This window comes from Heterodontus francisci, chromosome 37, assembly GCF_036365525.1.
Source record: "Heterodontus francisci isolate sHetFra1 chromosome 37, sHetFra1.hap1, whole genome shotgun sequence".
Lineage (NCBI taxonomy): Eukaryota > Metazoa > Chordata > Chondrichthyes > Heterodontiformes > Heterodontidae > Heterodontus > Heterodontus francisci.
The window spans coordinates 24,644,847-24,663,438 of NC_090407.1; the positions used below are offsets into that span (position 1 = coordinate 24,644,847).

Consider the following 18,592-nt stretch of genomic DNA (forward strand, 5'->3'; position numbering starts at 1 on the left):
GAACATGTTTGCAGTGCAGTAGGGAGTGTGTGTGATGGAATAGGGAACATGTTTGCAGTGCAGTAGGGAGTGTGTGTGATGGAATAGGGAACATGTTTGCAGTGCAGACGGGAGTGTGTGTGATGGAATAGGGAACATGTTTGCAGTGCAGACGGGAGTGTGTGTGATGGAATAGTGAACATGTTTGCAGTGCAGTAGGGAGTGTGTGTGATGGAATAGTGAACATGTTTGCAGTGCAGTAGGGAGTGTGTGTGATGGAATAGGGAACATGTTTGCAGTGCAGTCGGGAGTGTGTGTGATGGAATAGGGAACATGTTTGCAGTGCAGACGGGAGTGTGTGTGATGGAATAGTGAACATGTTTGCAGTGCAGTAGGGAGTGTGTGTGATGGAATAGGGAACATGTTTGCAGTGCAGTCGGGAGTGTGTGTGATGGAATAGGGAACATGTTTGCAGTGCAGTCGGGAGTGTGTGTGATGGAATAGGGAACATGTTTGCAGTGCAGACGGGAGTGTGTGTGATGGAATAGTGAACATGTTTGCAGTGCAGTAGGGAGTGTGTGTGATGGAATAGGGAACATGTTTGCAGTGCAGTCGGGAGTGTGTGTGATGGAATAGGGAACATGTTTGCAGTGCAGACGGGAGTGTGTGTGATGGAATAGTGAACATGTTTGCAGTGCAGTAGGGAGTGTGTGTGATGGAATAGGGAACATGTTTGCAGCGCAGCAAAGAGTCTGTGTGTGTGCTGAACCGCCACTTCCGCATTGCAAGGCCCATACTTGGGCAAGCTGGAGTCTCGGCCCCTGATTGGTTGAGCGCGGGGTTGTCTGCGTGACCCGGATGATCACTTGGGCCCGAGGAAGGAACTGCGCGCGAGACAGCTGCCGCCAACCGCCGTCATGGTGAGTATCGGCCCCGGGGCTCTCTGTCTAGTATGTCCGAAGAGAATTGCGGCTTCATCTGCCCCATTTCTGAGGGCTGTGAGCGATAGAAGTTGCGTCTGGGGTGTGTGATGAGGAGCGGAAACCGGGGAGTGAGAGCTGCCCGGCCCAGCCTCCATGCCGCCGCCTCCTCCTCTTCCTACTACACCCCCAACTAGCTCACGGTTCCTCAGCCTGGCCGTAGCTGAGGGCCTGTTGAAAATCCCGTGGAGCTGCCACAACCTATCTTCCCCTCCCTTCAGATTGTGCTTCCCTCTATAAGTGGAGTTAAACTTCCTGCTAAATACTGTTCTTCATTCACAGCATATCTGAGTAAGGAGTGTGAGCCTGTGACTGTGTTTAGTTTCTTGGATTGTCACAATATTAGTCTGTGCCAGTACCCTAGTTTTGACGGCCTGCTGAAGTATTTTGTTGAAAGTGTATTTGGCACTGTGGTGATCTAAGTATTCAGTGGAACTCACTAAAGGCAGTTGGATTTCTTTCTGATGTCAGGCTATTGTGATCTCAAAGTTTCCCATTGTATCATCTTCAATTAAGTGTAGCTTAACAAGATAAAAGCTGTTCATGACATAAGCAATAGGAGCAGTAGTAGGCCGTTCGGCCCCTCGAGCCTGCTCTGTCCTTTAATAAGATCATGGCTGATCTGATTGTGGCTTTAACTCCACTTTCCTGCTTGCCACCCCCCCCCCCCCCCCCCCATAACCCTTGACTCCCTTGTATATCAAAAGTCTGCCTAACTCAGCCTTGACTCGTGAATGACCTAACCCTCACTGCTCTGAGGAAGAGAATTCCAAAGATTAACAACCCTCCTGAGAGAAGAAATTCCTCCTTATTTCTGTATGAAAAAGGAGACCCCTTAATTTGAAACTGTGCCCCCTAGTTCTAGATTCCCTTGCAAGGGGAAACATCATCTCAGCATCTACCCTGTCAAGCCCCCTCAGAATCTTGTCTGTTTCACCTCTCATTAAACTCATTATAGGCCCAACCTGCTCAACCTTCCCTACAAGACAAGCTTTTCATCCCAGGAATCAGCTTAATGAACCTTCTCGTAACTACTTCCAACCCAAGTATAAGCCTCCTCAAGTAAGGAGACCAAAACTGTACACATACTCTTAAGTGCGGTCTCACCAATGCTCTCTACAGCTGTAGCAAGACTTCCCTACTTTTATACTCAATCCCTCTACAATAAATGGCAACATTCCATTTGCCTTCCTAATTCCTTTCAATACCTGCATGCTAATGATATGTTGGGTTTAGATTTACAGATACATTGTAGTTCTGAAGATTCTTTTTGTAGGATTTTTTTTCATGTTTGTATGGCTTGCATTGGGAAACATCACACTTTGTTCATTTATTTCTGTAACCCATTTAATTCTAAACATGTCATTTAGTGTCTTCAATTCCTGATCTCAGAAAGATCCTTTGGCAGATCAAATGACTGTGGCGACTGGTTTATATTTGCTGAGAAGTCTTTTTGACAGGAAGTTGATGGTAAAGGAGTATCCAGGCCATAGCTTAAGCTAAGCTTTGGCAGTATATTTTTCTTTAAGTGACTTGAATACATGTCAGATTATTTGGTAACAGATCCACATTCCTCTTCTGCCTAGGTACTTGTCATAGTCCAGTTCTAATTTCTGATGGTTCTAAATTAAGGGAACACTAATCTTTTCAGAATTCAAGTAGTCCCTTGCTTTTTTAGTTTTTGTGTAGGCTAAATTAAACTCTTACTGTACTGGTGATGCTCTTAATATTTCTATTAACAGGATTTCAGCAAAATGTAAAATGGGAATGTGGGGTTGAGGTTGCCGTCAGATCAGCCATGATCTTATTGAATGGTGGAGCTGGCTCGAGGGGCTGAGTGGCCTACTCCTAATTTGTATGTTTGTAATGGGCTTGTGAAATTTTTATGCTGCACTTAAACTGTGAAAGACACAGCATAACGAGAATACAGATTTTGTTTTCTTCCAAACTGGGACTGTGTTGCAAGAATTTAGCAGTTTCTGACATTTGGTTGAAGCACAGGTGGTTATAAGCCTAATTTTCTAGTGGGAGCAGTTTCATGTAATGAATGAAGATTCTCAGCCTACAAGTCCGTGTAGTATTTCCTGAATATTGTAAGTCAGCCTCGTGACAACACCTCTTCAAATGGGTCCTTTAACATTTTGGCATGCATGAGATACCTTTTGTGCTTTTTCTCTGCCTGACTGTTGATCTCTATCAAATGCTATCTATGGATGAGCAACTTGCTTCTAGGCCTTTAAAAGCACTACCCTGAAACTAATGATTTAGACATGAATATAGGAGGTATGATAAGTTCGCAGATTACACAAAAATTGGTGGTATTGTAAATAGTGAGGAGGAAAGCCTTAGATTACAGGACAATATAGATGAGCTGGTAAGATGGGCAGAGCTGTGGCAAATGGAATTTAATCCTGAGAAGTGTGAGGTGATGCATTTTGGGAGGCCTTACAAGGCAAGGGAATACACAATGGATGGTAGGACCATAGGAAGTACAGAGGGACCTTGGTGTACTTTTCCATAGATCACTGATGGCTGCAGCACAAGTAGATAAGGTGGTTAGGAAGGTATCTGGGATACTTGCCTTTATTAGCCGCAGCATAGAATATAAGAGCAGGGAAGTTATGATGGAGCTGTATAAAATGCTAGTTAGGCCATGGCTGGAGTACTGTGTATAGTTCTGGTCACCACGCTATAGGAACGATATGATTGCACTGGAGAGAGTGCAGAGGAGATTCACCAGGATGTTGCCTAGGCTGGAGCATTTCAGCTATGAAGAGAGACTGAAAAGGCTAGGGTTGTTTTCCTTAGAACAGAGAAGGATGAGGGGGGATCTGATTGAGGTGCACAAAATTATGAGGGGCATTGATAGATTAGATAGGAAGAGACTTTTTCCCTTAACGGAGGGGTCAATAACCAGGGGGCATAGATTTAAGGTAAAGGACAGGAGTTTTTGAAGGGATTTGAGGAAAAATGTTTTCACGCAGAGGGTGGTTGGAATCTGGAATACACTGCCTGAAGGGGTGGTAGAGGCAGAAACCTTACAACATTTAAGAAGTATTTAGATGAGCACTTGAAATGCCATAGCATACAAGGCTACGGGCCAAGTGCTGGAAATTGGGTCTAGAATAGTTAGGTGCTTGATGGCTGGCACAGACATGATGGGCTGAAGGGCCGGTTTCTGTGCTGTACGACTCTTCACCTGGTGTGTGTGCGTGCCCAGGAATTAGTTTCACTTCAATTGCTCCAGCCCTTGGTGTGCAGAACCAAAGATGTTGCATCTCCCATATACTATAATCAGTAACTCAGAGGGTGGGGGAAGAATGGACTGAAAAAATGAACTTGCAATTATAAAGCATCTTTCACATGCTCCCAAATCTCTGGAATGGGACGTACCCACAGCGGTCTGACTCCGAGGCAAGAGTGCTTTCACAGCTGACGCTAATCCTGTCTGTTTCTATGGCTTTTTGGCAAAACTAGGCTATGTACCTTTTTCAAGGGTATGTAGTCCTCTTGCTCTCAAATTTTCCTTGACTTATTCTTCTTGGCTCGCATACGTTGTGTGGTATGCAACTTTTGCAGCCTGGATGAGAGACTGTTGCACATTTTTGGTGAGTGTGTGAAGTTGCTGCTGCTCTCCCATATGGCCATGCTGCTCCTGAACTTCTGGCCCCACTTCAGTCCCTTACTCTTGATTTTTGGCCACCCAAGTGCAGAGGACAATGGGAAAGTCAGAGGATCTGCTTGTGGATCTGCTCCTGGACCTAGCCAAGGTGGCTATCCACATGTCTAGATTGAATGCAGCCCTTGGGGTGGTTGCTGTGGCTGCCTGCCCTCTCTTCTGCAGTCTTGTACACCTGGTTGGAACTGGAGAAGGAGCACTCAGAGTCTGCTGGTATGCTTGAGGCCTTCGGCAAGCAGCGGTCATCTCAGGGATTGGAGCACGTAGTGGATAACAGATGTATTATTTAATTTTGTTTCTTTTGTTTTACAGTTTAGTTGCCTATTATTTGTACCCCTCTAAAAGGGGGACACTTTTTAAAGCATTTTTTTTATTTCATGGCACTGAGAAAACCCATTGTCTCTTTATGGTTTTATTAAGAAAAGGCATACTTCCTGTGTGGAGTGTAAATACTACTAATTTGCTGTTGTTGCCACTATTGGCTGACTAGGAGGAATAGTAGTATTGTGTTGTAGACATGCTCATTTTTCTCTGCTACCGGCTTGAACCTCTTATGTAATGTGTGTTACTTAAAGTTTCAGAGATGAAGGGGAAGAAGAATATGCCGTTAGTGACTGTTTCTGAACCTCAAAGTTCCTGTTGCTTGACCTTTTCTCAAAGGCGAAAAGTAATTTCTGATGTGCCATAACCTTACGTTAAGGACACTGAAACCTCCATTATTTACACACAAAAATTACTTGTCTTCTCGATTATCTGCCATGATTTTCATAAAGCCTTGTGCAAGTTGTCTCACTTCACAGCTTGCTAATGTAAACTTACTATCTTTCTTAAGTCAAACCAAGAAAAAATTACTCATTTTATTTTGTATGTGACTGCTGCTTGATCCTGTGCAAGATTTCATACCAAATTCTGGATGCTGTTGTTAAATTCTATTATCTATCTGGATGGTTCCTGCCATATTGGAAAATGGGAGTTTCAATGTACTTGCAGCATTTCTCTCCAGGTAATTGTGACGAAGTAGGTATCTTTGTGTAGGTGTAGGACAATATCCCTTTGCAGTGATATACTTTACTCATTAAATCTATATTTAAGCAAAATTGTACTACCAAACTTCAATTAAACAACCCTTAATTTACACTGAAACTTTTGCTTGGTGCAACTAGGATGTTATTTAATCCTAGTCCTGGAACAGCAAAATGTCATAGCTATAGAACTCCGATCTAAATATGACAGCACTTACAACTTTAATCTTTAATTTTAGTTTGCTATACAACATTTTTATTCTATAAGTCAGGACTGAAAATGAAGAACAATCAGGCTCTATAACCTCACTTTTGGCTTTTTTGATGGTGTTTCCAATCAGACTGGGGAATTTTGGTGTAAGTTTGACCTTTTGTTTCACTTTAAACAAAAAACAATCTCTGGTTTGAACCAATTTTTGTTTACAGCTGTAAACTTGCATATATTGTGAATTTGCACTTTAGTTGTAATAAAAGTCTCTGCTATTTACTCCTGCCGTAATTCAGAGTCAGTACTAGAGAGAGGATTTAATTGTGTAATGAAGCTGATCCTTTACCACACTTAGATTTCATAGGATGTAAGATCATGCAGTTTTCCATATGCTGAGTTCCCGGTTGTGCCTGTGCTGTTATAGGAAGGCATTAGTTCAGAGGGAGAGATGGTAATTTGAGGACGAGTCAGCCCAGATAGCTGTTACACACGTGCTCCTGGTGTGCTTGGATTATTGTTTAATGTTTGTTGAAGAGCTGACTAATTCAATCAAACTTATTATACCCCTTATCTTACAGTGTAAGAAGTTTAATTTTTTTTTCCATGGAGCTTAACTATTTTCCCATTCTACTTGACTTTTTAGCTCTGTCAGTTAACTGCAGGTTTGCTTCAAACTCTAGGCTGAATATTTAGCATTAAGCCAAGTGCATTTCCTGAATTTACATCTGGAGCAGGCACATCTGATTGAATTATTTACAAAGAAGAGGCCACCACTAAATTGTGTCATTTTGTATTGTTCCTCCGAGTTTACTTTATGCATAAAGGGCTAATGGACATAGGATAAGTGTAGCATGCTTGGGAGGAACAGGTGACTTTGGACCAGTGGTTCCCAAAGCTTTATACCACTGGGAGTTTCCTCACCTCATATATGGATCTGTTGTAGACTAATTGCTAGAGATTGATTCCCGTGCTGAGTCAGTAATTCCATTATTGTGTTATTCAGCTACCAGGTTGGTCTTTTTAGACTAGCAATTTCTATGTTCCTGTAGTGTCAGTATTATCTCTGGGGGAGGAAAAGGGTCCAAGAGTGTTAAGTTAACTCCTGTGCACGTGTTGTTTGACTGATTTTGGTGTTTAATACCATAATATTACAGTTGAGTCCATGTATAAAGCTGTATATAACGAGCTGTTTAGATCTGCTGGCAAGAGGCTGATGTAATTGACCTCTCCTTGGTGAATCTGCTTATGTGGATGTAATGCTAGGAGCTAGCACTTGCTCTGGAACTGTGAGTAGAACATGTAGAGCTAGAGGTAGAATAGATTCTTAAATGATAACTGTTTGCTTCTCGCTTTCCTTCCTCCTGTCCAATGTTGTATATTATTTCAGCACCATCACCAATACCATTTTAGTTTACAGTGTTTAGTGGTATTTAAATTTTCCTTGAACTTATTACAGATGAAGTACTTTGTTTGAAAATAGAGGATTTAGTGATTCAGTCAGGATAGTATATATAGTAACTCAATTAAGAATACCGTGGAAGGCAAAACAACTCGCATACAGAACTGTAGCTATTGTATGCTCCCATGGAACCTCAGGAAAAGGCACAAGATTTGGTTTATTTCCTTTTTCTCTACTAGCATGCAGGCTGCAGCTATTTGTCCACATTTAACATTAGGAAAAATATTTTTCAAAGGCTTGTAACTTTTAAGAATCTACTCTACCTGCACATAAATTTGTCTTGTACCATAAATTGAATTATTTAATCTGAGGTTCATTAAGGGGTGGATATGCTATTGTGTAATGGACGTTGTAAGAATAATTTTTTGCCAAGTTATTAAAATATATACTGAATCGTATAAACAGTAATCAATTGCTGCATCTCCTCGAGGTTCAGCGTTCAGAAAGATCTATCTCCTGGCTTTGTTGCGTAACGAATTGACAGTTTTGGCTGCAGATAATATGTGCTAAAAGCCTACATTCCAGGAACTGGCAAAGCTCTGCAATTACATTAATCGATCTGCTAATGGTTGTAATGAAGATTCCTGTGTGTTGTACTGGAATACAAGATCTCAAACTGATGAAAACATTTGGCAGTACCTTGTGCTTCAATCTGTACTGTGTGGCTATTCCAGTTGAAAAATTCTGAAATGTCTCTTGCAGCTAAAATGGTATTACCAGAAATTTTGTAAAGATTGTGTGGTTTTGAGGAAGTTGCTGTGCAAGATTTTTCAAAGGACTTTAACACTGTCCTCCTGAGTCAAAAGCGTCATGGTTGATACTCCAATGCAATAAATGCTGCAATGAGGTACCATCTTTCAGCTGAGATGTTAAACTGAGATCCTGTCTGCCCTCTCCGGTGCACATAAAAGATCACTGTGCTGCATGACGGAGAACAGGGGAATTCCCCTGGTGTCCTGGCCAGCATTTATCCCTCAATCGACATCACTAAGACAGATGAACAAATGTTTTCTTTCATTGCTGTTTTTGGGATCTTATGCGCATATTGGCTGCCACATTTCCCATTTATTGCAACAGTGTTTGAATTACTGTAGGCAGTAACTCCTTTGGAACGTCCTGAGGGCATAAAAGATCTACAATAAATGCAAGTTCATTCTTAATTTATTGTGTTATGTAAAATTAAGTTTTTGAAAGACAAATTAAGTTTGAATTTCATGCTTGTCAGTCAGCCTGTGAAATGTAGACCACTAAAATTGGAAAAAAAAAATCAACTAGCACAGTCTGACTGTCTCTTGTTCTCCATGTTAATCTTCTGGTTGGTTGTTTCACTTTTTTTCCTGATTTGATTTTGCTAGTAGAAAATGTAAGCTTAGATACCATTTGATCTTCAGTGTGTACAAGTGTTCCCAGTAAGCTTGATTGGTTAGCTGCATATTTGCGATGGGAAGGAAGCTGAAGGACAGGAATTGGTAAATTGACAAGATTGAGAATCATCATGGCAAGGGACTGCATCATTACATTGCCAGGAACTTTGAGGGAGGTGGAAAGAAAAGAGGTCGTTTCCTTGCAAGGTTCTTGGCTCAATAAGTTCTGTAAACTTTATCTGAGAAAACTACCAAAGTACCAGTGTCGTATTATGGCAGTGGTTTTTAGTGCACCCGATATCCATTTGATGTTTATATTTTGACCTAAGTTGTACTATATAGACTACATTTATTGGTAGGACCTGTTGGGAAGAAATACATAAATAACTTTAACAAGTGCTGTACAAGTTCTGGAATGCACAGTATATCGCTGATCTGTTCGGTTCCACAAATATGTAAAATGTATTAGGTATTTTTACAGTCAGAAAAGTAATTCTTCCTCATGCATGCAGTCACCACATGCAAGTTAATACTTTGCTGTCAAATGGGGAAAGAAGACTTGGCTTTCAATATTGTGTTGTGTCATGGTGGGCAGGTAACCTTCTGCACTTTGTACTGTAAAATGGGGAAATTTTCATGTAAGCCGTATTTGGTGAGTTTTGAACTTGCCCTTTAGTCATAACAAAATCAATACGCAAAATACTGAAAATCTGAATCAGCACAGAAATGCCCGAATTGTGAACTTCTATGTTATTTGCATGGATGCTGTCTGACCTGCTGTGTTTCTCCACCATTTTCACAGCTTTTTTTTAAATTTCCAAAATATACTTGACATGATAGAAATATGCATAAGAAAAACAGAAAATGCTGGAACACAGCAGGCCAGTCAGTGTCTGAGACCAGGCAAGCTCACATTTTAGATGTGCTATTCTCCACAACACAAGATTGAATCCAAGTTGTAAACTTGTATGTTATTTTCATGGATGCTGACTGACCTGCTGTGCGTTCTGGCATTTTCTGTTTTTCTTATGCATATTTTTATCATGTCAGCTGTGAAATTAAAGCTACACCAACTTTTAAGTTAATTCTCAGGAGCAATTACCCAATTTACTGTATAAAGGCCTTGTTGTAAATTGTACTTCAGTTTTTTTTCTTTTTGTTTTTTTGTCCTTGCAGTACAAGTTTTAAAGTTTTTCAGCTGATGAGTTTGCATCTAATTTTGTGTTACTGATCTCTTTGTGAATATTTCTTACGTTTACCACAACTTTAACCATTTCTTTTATTGAATTTTCAACTTCCGGTCAGTGGTGAAGTTCCTCTTGGAGTTCAATCTTGATAATGCAGCTGATTTTCTAAATTGGTTGGGAAGATCTGATGAATATGCAATTTTACACTGTGATCTAAGAACTCCACAGGAAGTGCTTGAGCTTCAGTGCTTTGGGCGTCAACTACCAATACATTTCTCTTTTCCTCCCCCCCCCAAAATATACTTTATTCATAAAAATTTATAAAAGTACGTTACATAGCAATTCAAATTTGACATTACATGAAGAGCAACACAAGTCAGTTTCTTTCAATACAGTACATGAGGTGCCTCATTAGAGTTGCCATTATAGGTTATATTTACAATGTACATTTACATTTCACATAATTCTCTGTTGCATGCAGCCCAAAGGGTTTTACACAATTTCCAGCCCTTCAGCATACTGTGGTGGGAGAGCCTCGCAGAGTGGCCTTTGCCCAGTGTACCTTTTTTTTTATAGAGATACAGCACTGAAACAGGTCCTTCGGCCCACCAAGTCTGTGCCGACCATCAACCACCCATTTATACTAATCCTACACTAATTCCATGTTCCTACCACATCCCCACCTGTCCCTATATTTCCCTACCACCTACCTATACTAGGGGCAATTTATAATGGCCAATTTACCTATCGACCTGCAAGTCTTTGGCATGTGGGAGGAAACCCACGCGGACACAGGGAGAACTTGCAAACTCCACACAGGCAGTACCCGGAATTGAACCCGGGTTGCTGGAGCTGTGAGGCTGCGGTGCTAACCACTGCGCCACTGTGCCGCCCTATTGCAAGCTTTAGTACACGTAGGCTTGGATCTTGGATTATGCCAGTCTGCAACACTTGGTAGTTGACAGCGCTTTGCACTGGAAGACCAGCAAGTTAACAAAGTGAGCATTGGTCCTATAGAACGTGAGTCTGGGGAATTAATAAGCGAAAATAAGGAGTTGGCAGATGAACAGGTATTTTGCATCGATCTTCACTATAGAGGATACAAGTAACATCCCAGAAATAGCTGTAATTCAGGAAATGGAAGGGAGGGAGTAACTCAAGAAAATTACAATCACCAGGGAAGTGGTACTGAGCAAACTGTTGGAGCTGCAGGCTGGCAAGTCCCCGGGTCCTGATGGATTTTATCCTAGGATCCTAAAAGAAGTGGCTAGTGAGACAGTTAATGCATTGCTTTTAATTTTCCAAAATTCCCTAGACTTGGGGAAGGTTCTGTTAGATCGGAAAATAGCCAATGTAACTCCTTTATTCAAAAGGGAGGGAGACAGAAAGCAGGAAACTACAGGCCGGTTAGCTTAACATCTGTCATAGGGAAAATGTTAGAAGCTATTATTAAAGACGTTATAGCAGGACACTTAGAAAAATTCAAAGTAATCAGGCAGAGTCAACACAGTTTTGTGAAAGGGAAATCATGTTTAACCAATTTATCGGAATTCTTTGAAGAAGTAACGTGCTGTGGATAAAGGGGAACCAGTGAATGTTCCAGAAGGCATTTGATAAGGTGCCACATCAAAGGTTATTGTGGAAAATAAAAGCTCATGGTGTGGGGGTAACATATTGGCATGGATAGAAGACTGGCTATCTAACAGGAAACAGAGTAGGCATAAATGAGTCACATTCTGGATGGCAAGATGTAACAAATGGTGTGTGCAGGGATCAGTGTTGGGGCCTCAACTTTTTACAGTTTATATAAATGACTTGGATGAAGGGACCAAAGGTGTGGTTGCTACATTGCTGATGACACAAAGATAGGTAGGGAAGTAAGTTGTGAAGAGAACATGAGGCTACAAAGGGATATGGATAGGTTAAGTGAGTGGGCAAAGATCAGGTAAATGGAGTATAATGTGGGAAAATGTGAAATTGTCCATTTTGGCAGGAAGAATAAAAAAGAATCATATTATCTAAATGGTGAGAGATTGCAGAGCTCTGAGATTTTTAAAGATTTAAATTTAGAGATACAGCACTGAAACAGGCCCTTCGGCCCACCGAGTCTGTGCCGACCATTAACCACCCATTTATACTAATCCGACACTAATCCCATATTTCTACCACATCCTCACCTGTCCCTATATTCCCCTACCACCTACCTATGCTAGGGGCAATTTATAATGGCCAATTTACCTATGCAGTGGGATTTGGGTGTCCTGGTGCATGAAGCACAAGGTGTTAGTATGCAGGCACAGCAAGTAATTAGGAAAGCTAATAGAATGTTATCATTTATTGCGAGGGGGGATTAATACAAAAGTAGGGAGGTTGTGCTTCAATTATACAGGGCATTGGTGAGACCACATCTGGAGTACTGTGTACAGTATGGTCTCCTTATTTAAGGAAGGATGTAAATGTGTTGGAAGCAGTTCAGAGAAGGCTTACTAGACTAATACCTGGAATGGGCGGATTGTCTTTCAAGGAATGGTTGGACAGGCTGGGCTTGTATCTGTTGGAATTTAGAAGAGTAAGAGACGACTTGATTGAAACATATAAGATCTTGAGAGGTCTTGTCAGGGTGTATGTGGAAAGGACGTACTCCTTGAGGGAGAATCTAGAACGAGGGGTCACTATTTAAAAATAAGGGGTCATAGAGAAATACAGCACTGAAACAGGCTCTTCGGCCCACCGAGTCTGTGCTGACTATCAACCACCCATTTATACTAATCCTACATTAATTCCATATTCCCGATCACATCCCCCATCTTCCCTCAATTCTCCTACCACCTACCTATACTAGGGGCAATTTACAATGGCCAATTTACCTATTAACCTACAAGTCTTTGGCTGTGGAAGGAAACCGGATCACCCAGCGGAAACCCACGCGGTCACAGGGAGAACTTGCAAAGTCGCCCCTTGAAGACAGAGATGAGGAGAAATTCTTTCTCTCAGAGGGTTATGAGTCTTTGGAACTCTCTTCCTCAAAAGGCAGTGGAAGCAGAGTCTTTAGATATTTTTAAGGCAGAGATAGATTCTTGATAAGCAAGGGGGCGAAAGGTTATTGAGGGTAGACAAGAATGTGGAGTTGAGGTTACAAACAGATGAGCCATGATCTTATTGAATGGCAGAGCAGGCTTGAGGGGCCAAGTGGCCGCCTCCTGCTCCTAGATCATAAATTTCCCCTCATGATAAGTTGGGAAATGTTAACAAATGGTTGCCTTTAGTGGCATCATTTCTTAGCTGGTTTGTTAACACCCACTTTCAACTAACTGTCAGGTTAGTTGGGTATTGGGTTCCTTGTTAACAGATTCCAGCAACCGCTAATTGAGGATCTGCCCTAGTAGTAGTTTTCAGAGAAGGTGCTTCTATCTCCTGTTAAGAAGGATTCTGACGGCGGTTTTATGTTGATCTTGGGTTTGGTGATCACCAAGACGCATGCTAATCCCAGAGATTTGGTCAAATCGGAGGCAACTAAATATTGCTTTCCAAAGTTGAGCAGATTGTACTTAAGTTAAATGGCAACTTTTCATGCAGTATAAGTAATTGTTTTCCCTTACATTGGTTATTCTTGTGATTGACTTGATGAGTGCAAGACGAAATGCTTCGACATGTCTCTATTTTCAGCAATATAGAAGATAATAAATGGAGGAAGATTGTACCTTCCATTGTGATTAGGTGAATTTTCTTCCCATCTTCTTGTGTTCCTTTACTCTGCTGTGAGGGATACTTGTGGAGCAGTTTTCTTTCATATTTAGATTTAGGGGTACCCTATCAGCATTGTATTTGTTTCGATTGACATGGATCCATATTCATATACTACTTAAAACTTACAACTTATTGAAAATGAAAGAAAATTGTGGAAAGCATTTATATGAACTAATGACAGAAATTTGCTTATTTTGTTGGTGTGTCTCATCTTTGTGCTTATGTGAAGTTTCTCCTTGACTGAGCCACAGTGGAAAGCTTGTGTAATGTAGGCCTATAGAAAGAGGAAGTAGATCGTGTAAGAAACAGAATTATAATTATATGTCTTGCTTCTATAAACTGCTTTTCCTCTAGGTTTAACATATACATATTATTTGATAAAAACTATAAAGACATATTTGAAATCTTGGTACACATGGACAGTCAAGAAATACAAGCACTAGTTCTGTGCTGGAATTTTGTTCTGGATCTTTTCCCAAGCATAAGAGGGATAGGGTAATATTTGTAATGCTTACCACTGTGAATCTGACTTTTATTTTGTTTAACCCTGGATAAATGCTTTTATGTACTGTAAAAGCTCATTAATGATCCTTTAAGATATTGTTTAACCTTAAAACAGGTGGGGGATATGGACTTCGTCAGGAATAAAAGGTCTAGAGCAAGAGAGGTCATTCAACCCATCAAGCCCTGTCAACTCACCAAGCCCAGTCTGTTCAGCATCTATCTATGATTGTTCCATCTTGGACTATCTCTTTCTCCCCGTTCTTCCCAACACTGTTGATCCCTGCTTGAGAGTAAGGACTGGATTCTCCATGAAAGCACCTAATTCATATCCCTGTTTATCTTCCCCCCCCCCCCCCCCCCCCCCCCCACTACCCCACCGATCTAGCACAATAGTTAAGCTTCGTGTTTCTGTTTACCGATGCCACTATATAAGTTCAGGTGAGGAAAACTTTGAGCACCCAAACATTGTGCAGTGAGAAAGGTCAGAAGTAATTTAAAGTGTGGATTTAAGAATGAAAAATAAGGGAAACCAAGCTGATTGGTTTAAAAGTGCACTCTTGCCTTTCCTTTCTCCTCCCCACTGTAACCTCACACCAATGGCTGCCTTCTGTGCTGTTTGATTCTATGCTTATATGCACTTAATCCACCCTCTATAAACTTGAGCTCTTCCAAAACTCTGCTACCAGTATCCTAACGTGCACCAAGTCCCGTTACCGATCACCCTGTACTCGCTGACCTACATTGGCATCCGTTGCAGCAATGCTTCAGTTTTAAAACTCATCTTTTTTCAAATCCTTACATGGCCTTGGCCCCTCCCTAAATTTGTAACCTCCTTCAACCCTACAACCCTCTGAGAACTGTGCTCCGCAAATTCTGGATTCTCGTGCATCCCCAATTTTAATTGCTCTACCATTAGCGGCCGTGATTTTACCTGCGCAGTCCCTGAGCTCTAGAATTCTCTCCGTAAACCTCTCTCTTTCTCCTTTTAAGAGATTCCTTAAAACCTACCTCTTTGACCAGGCTTTTGGTCATTTGCCCTAATATTTCCTTATGTGATTTTGTGTCAAATTTTTGTTTTGATACTCTTGTGAACTGCCTTGGAATATTTCACTGCATTAAAGGTGCTATATAAATGCAAGTTGTTGTTAATGGTCAACCCATTCCTTGGCAGCAGTGACTAAATCTTGTGAATGTGGCTTAGGTTGATTAAATTCTCCACCTGGAATGTTAAATTCTGAGTGTTGTGGCATGCACGATCAACAGATCAGTTAAATTTAGGATCTCATATCCAGCTGTTTTCAAAATTTCTTGTAAATAATATGAACATCCTTTTTGCTATAAAATTTCTAAGTTGTGCTGATGATCTCATCTGGGGAAGTGCTGCTGACTAGTTTATACAGTAGAAACTTGAACATCATGGATCATTGATTCTTATCAAGGTTATTTAGTTTTTTAATCATTCGGACTCTCTTGTTGCACCAAATCCGTATTCCTAGAGATTATCAGCACTCCTTGGTCAAACATCAGGAAAAGAATTTGCTCCTTTTCAAATGTTACACTGATGAGTATAGCTGTTCCCTGGAGCAGAACTTGATCCTTTTTTGTAAAATAGATGACTGCATCCATGTTTTTAAATGTTTAATATCTGGTCTCCATCCTTTAAGTTTAACTGGTAGTAGTGATTGTATTTTCAGGAAACATATTGGACAAATTTCAATTGAGGTGAATTTGATCTTTGACCAGTTAGAATTTTGGCTGTGACATTGGTGCTGGAGAGTTCTATCTGGATTCTAGCATTGTGATGTGTTCATTCAATATTTTCTAAATATAAAATCACCTAAATGCAGAGCAATTCAAAGATCAAGATTTAGAGCACTATACATTCCATACAGGAGTTGTCCGCTTTCTGTGGATAGATACATTACATGGTTTGATACCAAGCCCTATAGATCAGGATGGTGCAAGTTCAAGTCTTGCTTTGTGCTGGGAAAAAGGTTAGAGTGTGGAGTGTTGGTGTCCTTACTACTGATTGGTGCCCAGTGATCTCTGGAAATTAGAAGTAGTTGAACAATGCAAGATGAGGCTAGTTCATAAGCCAGGTCTAATTGTACACCATACTTTTTGTCCAAGCTTGCATACACACACATCATTTGCCCAAATTACAGTTAAGTGCTAATGTCTGTTGAGCTGTCTCCTGCATGAGTTGCTCTTTTCAAGAGTAAGGGGAAGAAATTGGATGATGAGCAGCATTGAAGGACCTTTCTGTATTCCTACACTCAAGATGTCACAAAGACTGCCATCTATTTTGTTCTTTGTGGTGAAGTCAACCTATTAATATGATAGTATTCCATACTGCATTTGTGTGACCGGTGCTGTGGAAGCAAGTACCAGTTAGTTGTATGTTCCAGGGATTACTGCATGCTTTCTTCTGATTTCATAAAACAGCTCCTAGTTGAGCAGGAGTGCTGTGACAATTTGATTTAATTAAAAATTTGTAGTCTTGTTAAAAAACACCACTCAATTTGAGCAGCTCACGGTTTTACTCTGACAAATTCTAACTGCTGTGAAGTTAGTGTAATTTCTTTCCTCATTTAACTTAGCTTTTTAATTTCTGCACACTTCATTAATTTTATTGGGTATTAAAATTGTGTAAAGTTGCAATGTTTGCAGCAAAGTAAGATGGTAGCCTGTGACATCTTAAGATTAATGCACTCATCACCTTTATGCTTAAAACCTTTTATGTAGATTTGGTGAAACATAGCTTCGTTACTGGTAAGAAACCTGGCTGGAACTTTTTCTGCCCTCTTCCCCAGGCCTTCTAAAAGGGATGCTCGTCTCAAAGAATGCAACAAAACACTTCACTAGTCATGTGTTACATCTGTTATAATTCCAGCACTGTTACGATTTAGGTTATAAATGCAAAGATGCTGTGCTACAAAACTATGAATTTAACCATAAATCTGTTACAATCTATGGTGGAGTTACAGATTATTTGTAGCCCTGCTCAAGGATGCCCAGCCATCTAAGGAGCTGATAAAACATGTCTGGGATCTTGCATCTGGTAATCAGACTGTCAGAACAGGGTGGGTCTCATGATAACTTGCATTTATACAGTGCATTTAATGTAGTAAAAGATCTTAATGCCCTTCACAGAAGCAGTCAGACAAAATTTGACATAGTGCTACAGAAGGAGACGTTAACAAGTGACGAAAATCTTGGTCAGAGGTAGGTTTTCAGGAACATTTTAAAGGAGGAGAGAGATTTGGGAGGCAGAGGGGTATATGGAGAGAATTCTGGAGCTTGGGGCCTCGGCAGCTGAAGGTACGGGCACAAAAGTGGACTGAAGGAAATGTTAGAGAGATGCACAAGAGACCAGAACTGGAGGAACACAGAATTCTTTGAGGGTTATAGAGCTGGGGGAGGCTATAAAGATAGGTAAGGGTGAGTCAATGCATCCATTTGGATACAAGGATGAGAATTTTAAATTTGAGGTATTGGTGAATTGGGAGCCAATATTTGTTAGCAATCACAGGGATGCTGGCTGAACAGGGCTTGTTGCAAGTTAGGTTGTAGCAGCAAAGTTTTGGATGAGCTCAAGTTTATGGAAAGTAGAATCTGGGGGACTAGCACGAAGAGCATTGAATAGTCAAGTTGGGAGGTAACAAAAGCATGGATGAGGGTTTTAGCCACATAAAAGGTCGCTACACAAGATCGGAACTCATGGTGTTGGGGGGCGGGGCGTAATATATATTAGCATGGATAGAGGATTGGCTAACTTAACAGGAAACAGTCAGGATAAATGGGACATTTTCGGGTCGGCAACTGTAACTAGTGGAGTGCCACAGGGGTCAGTGCTGGGGCCTCCACTATTTACGATCTATATTAATGACTTGGACAAAGGGACTGAATGTATTGTGGCCAAATTTGCAGATGATACAAACAGGTTGAAAAGCAAGTTGTGAGGAGGACACAAAGTTTCTGCAAAGAGATATCGAAGGCTAAGAGACTGGTCAAAAGTTTGGCAAACGGAGTATAATGTGGGAAAATGTGTGGTTGCCCACAGCAGGATATTATTTGCATGGAGACTGCAGAATGCTGCAGTACAAAAGGATCTGGGTGTCCTTGTACATGAATCACAAAAAGGTAGCATGCAGGTACAGCAAGTAATTAGGAAAGCAAATGGAATATTGGCATTTATTGCAAGGGGATGGAGTATAAAAAGAAGGAAGTCTTGCTACAACTGTACAGGGCATTGCTGAGACTGCACCTGGAGTACTGCGTACAATTTATGTGGCCTTAAGGAGGGATATGCTTGGATTGGAAGCAGTTCAGAGAAGGTTCATTAGGCTGATTCCTGGGATGAAGGTGTTGTCTTAGGAAAGTTTGAGCAGGTTGGGCCTATACGTTGGGAGTATGGAAGAATGAGATTCTGAGGGGGCTTGATAGGTAGTTGCTAAGAGGAT

General features: G+C 40.9%; 1 protein-coding gene across 1 annotated transcript in view; it reads left to right on the plus strand.

Annotated features, from left to right (window-relative positions):
• Window positions 1–804: 804 nt before the first annotated feature.
• Window positions 805–18,592, plus strand: part of capzb (capping actin protein of muscle Z-line subunit beta) — a 108,200-nt gene continuing 90,412 nt past the window's right edge. The window contains exon 1 of the mRNA XM_068017332.1: window positions 805–899. Within this exon, the coding sequence (XP_067873433.1) occupies window positions 897–899 (3 nt within the window). The 5' untranslated portion in view covers window positions 805–896. The remainder of the gene's footprint in view (window positions 900–18,592) is intronic.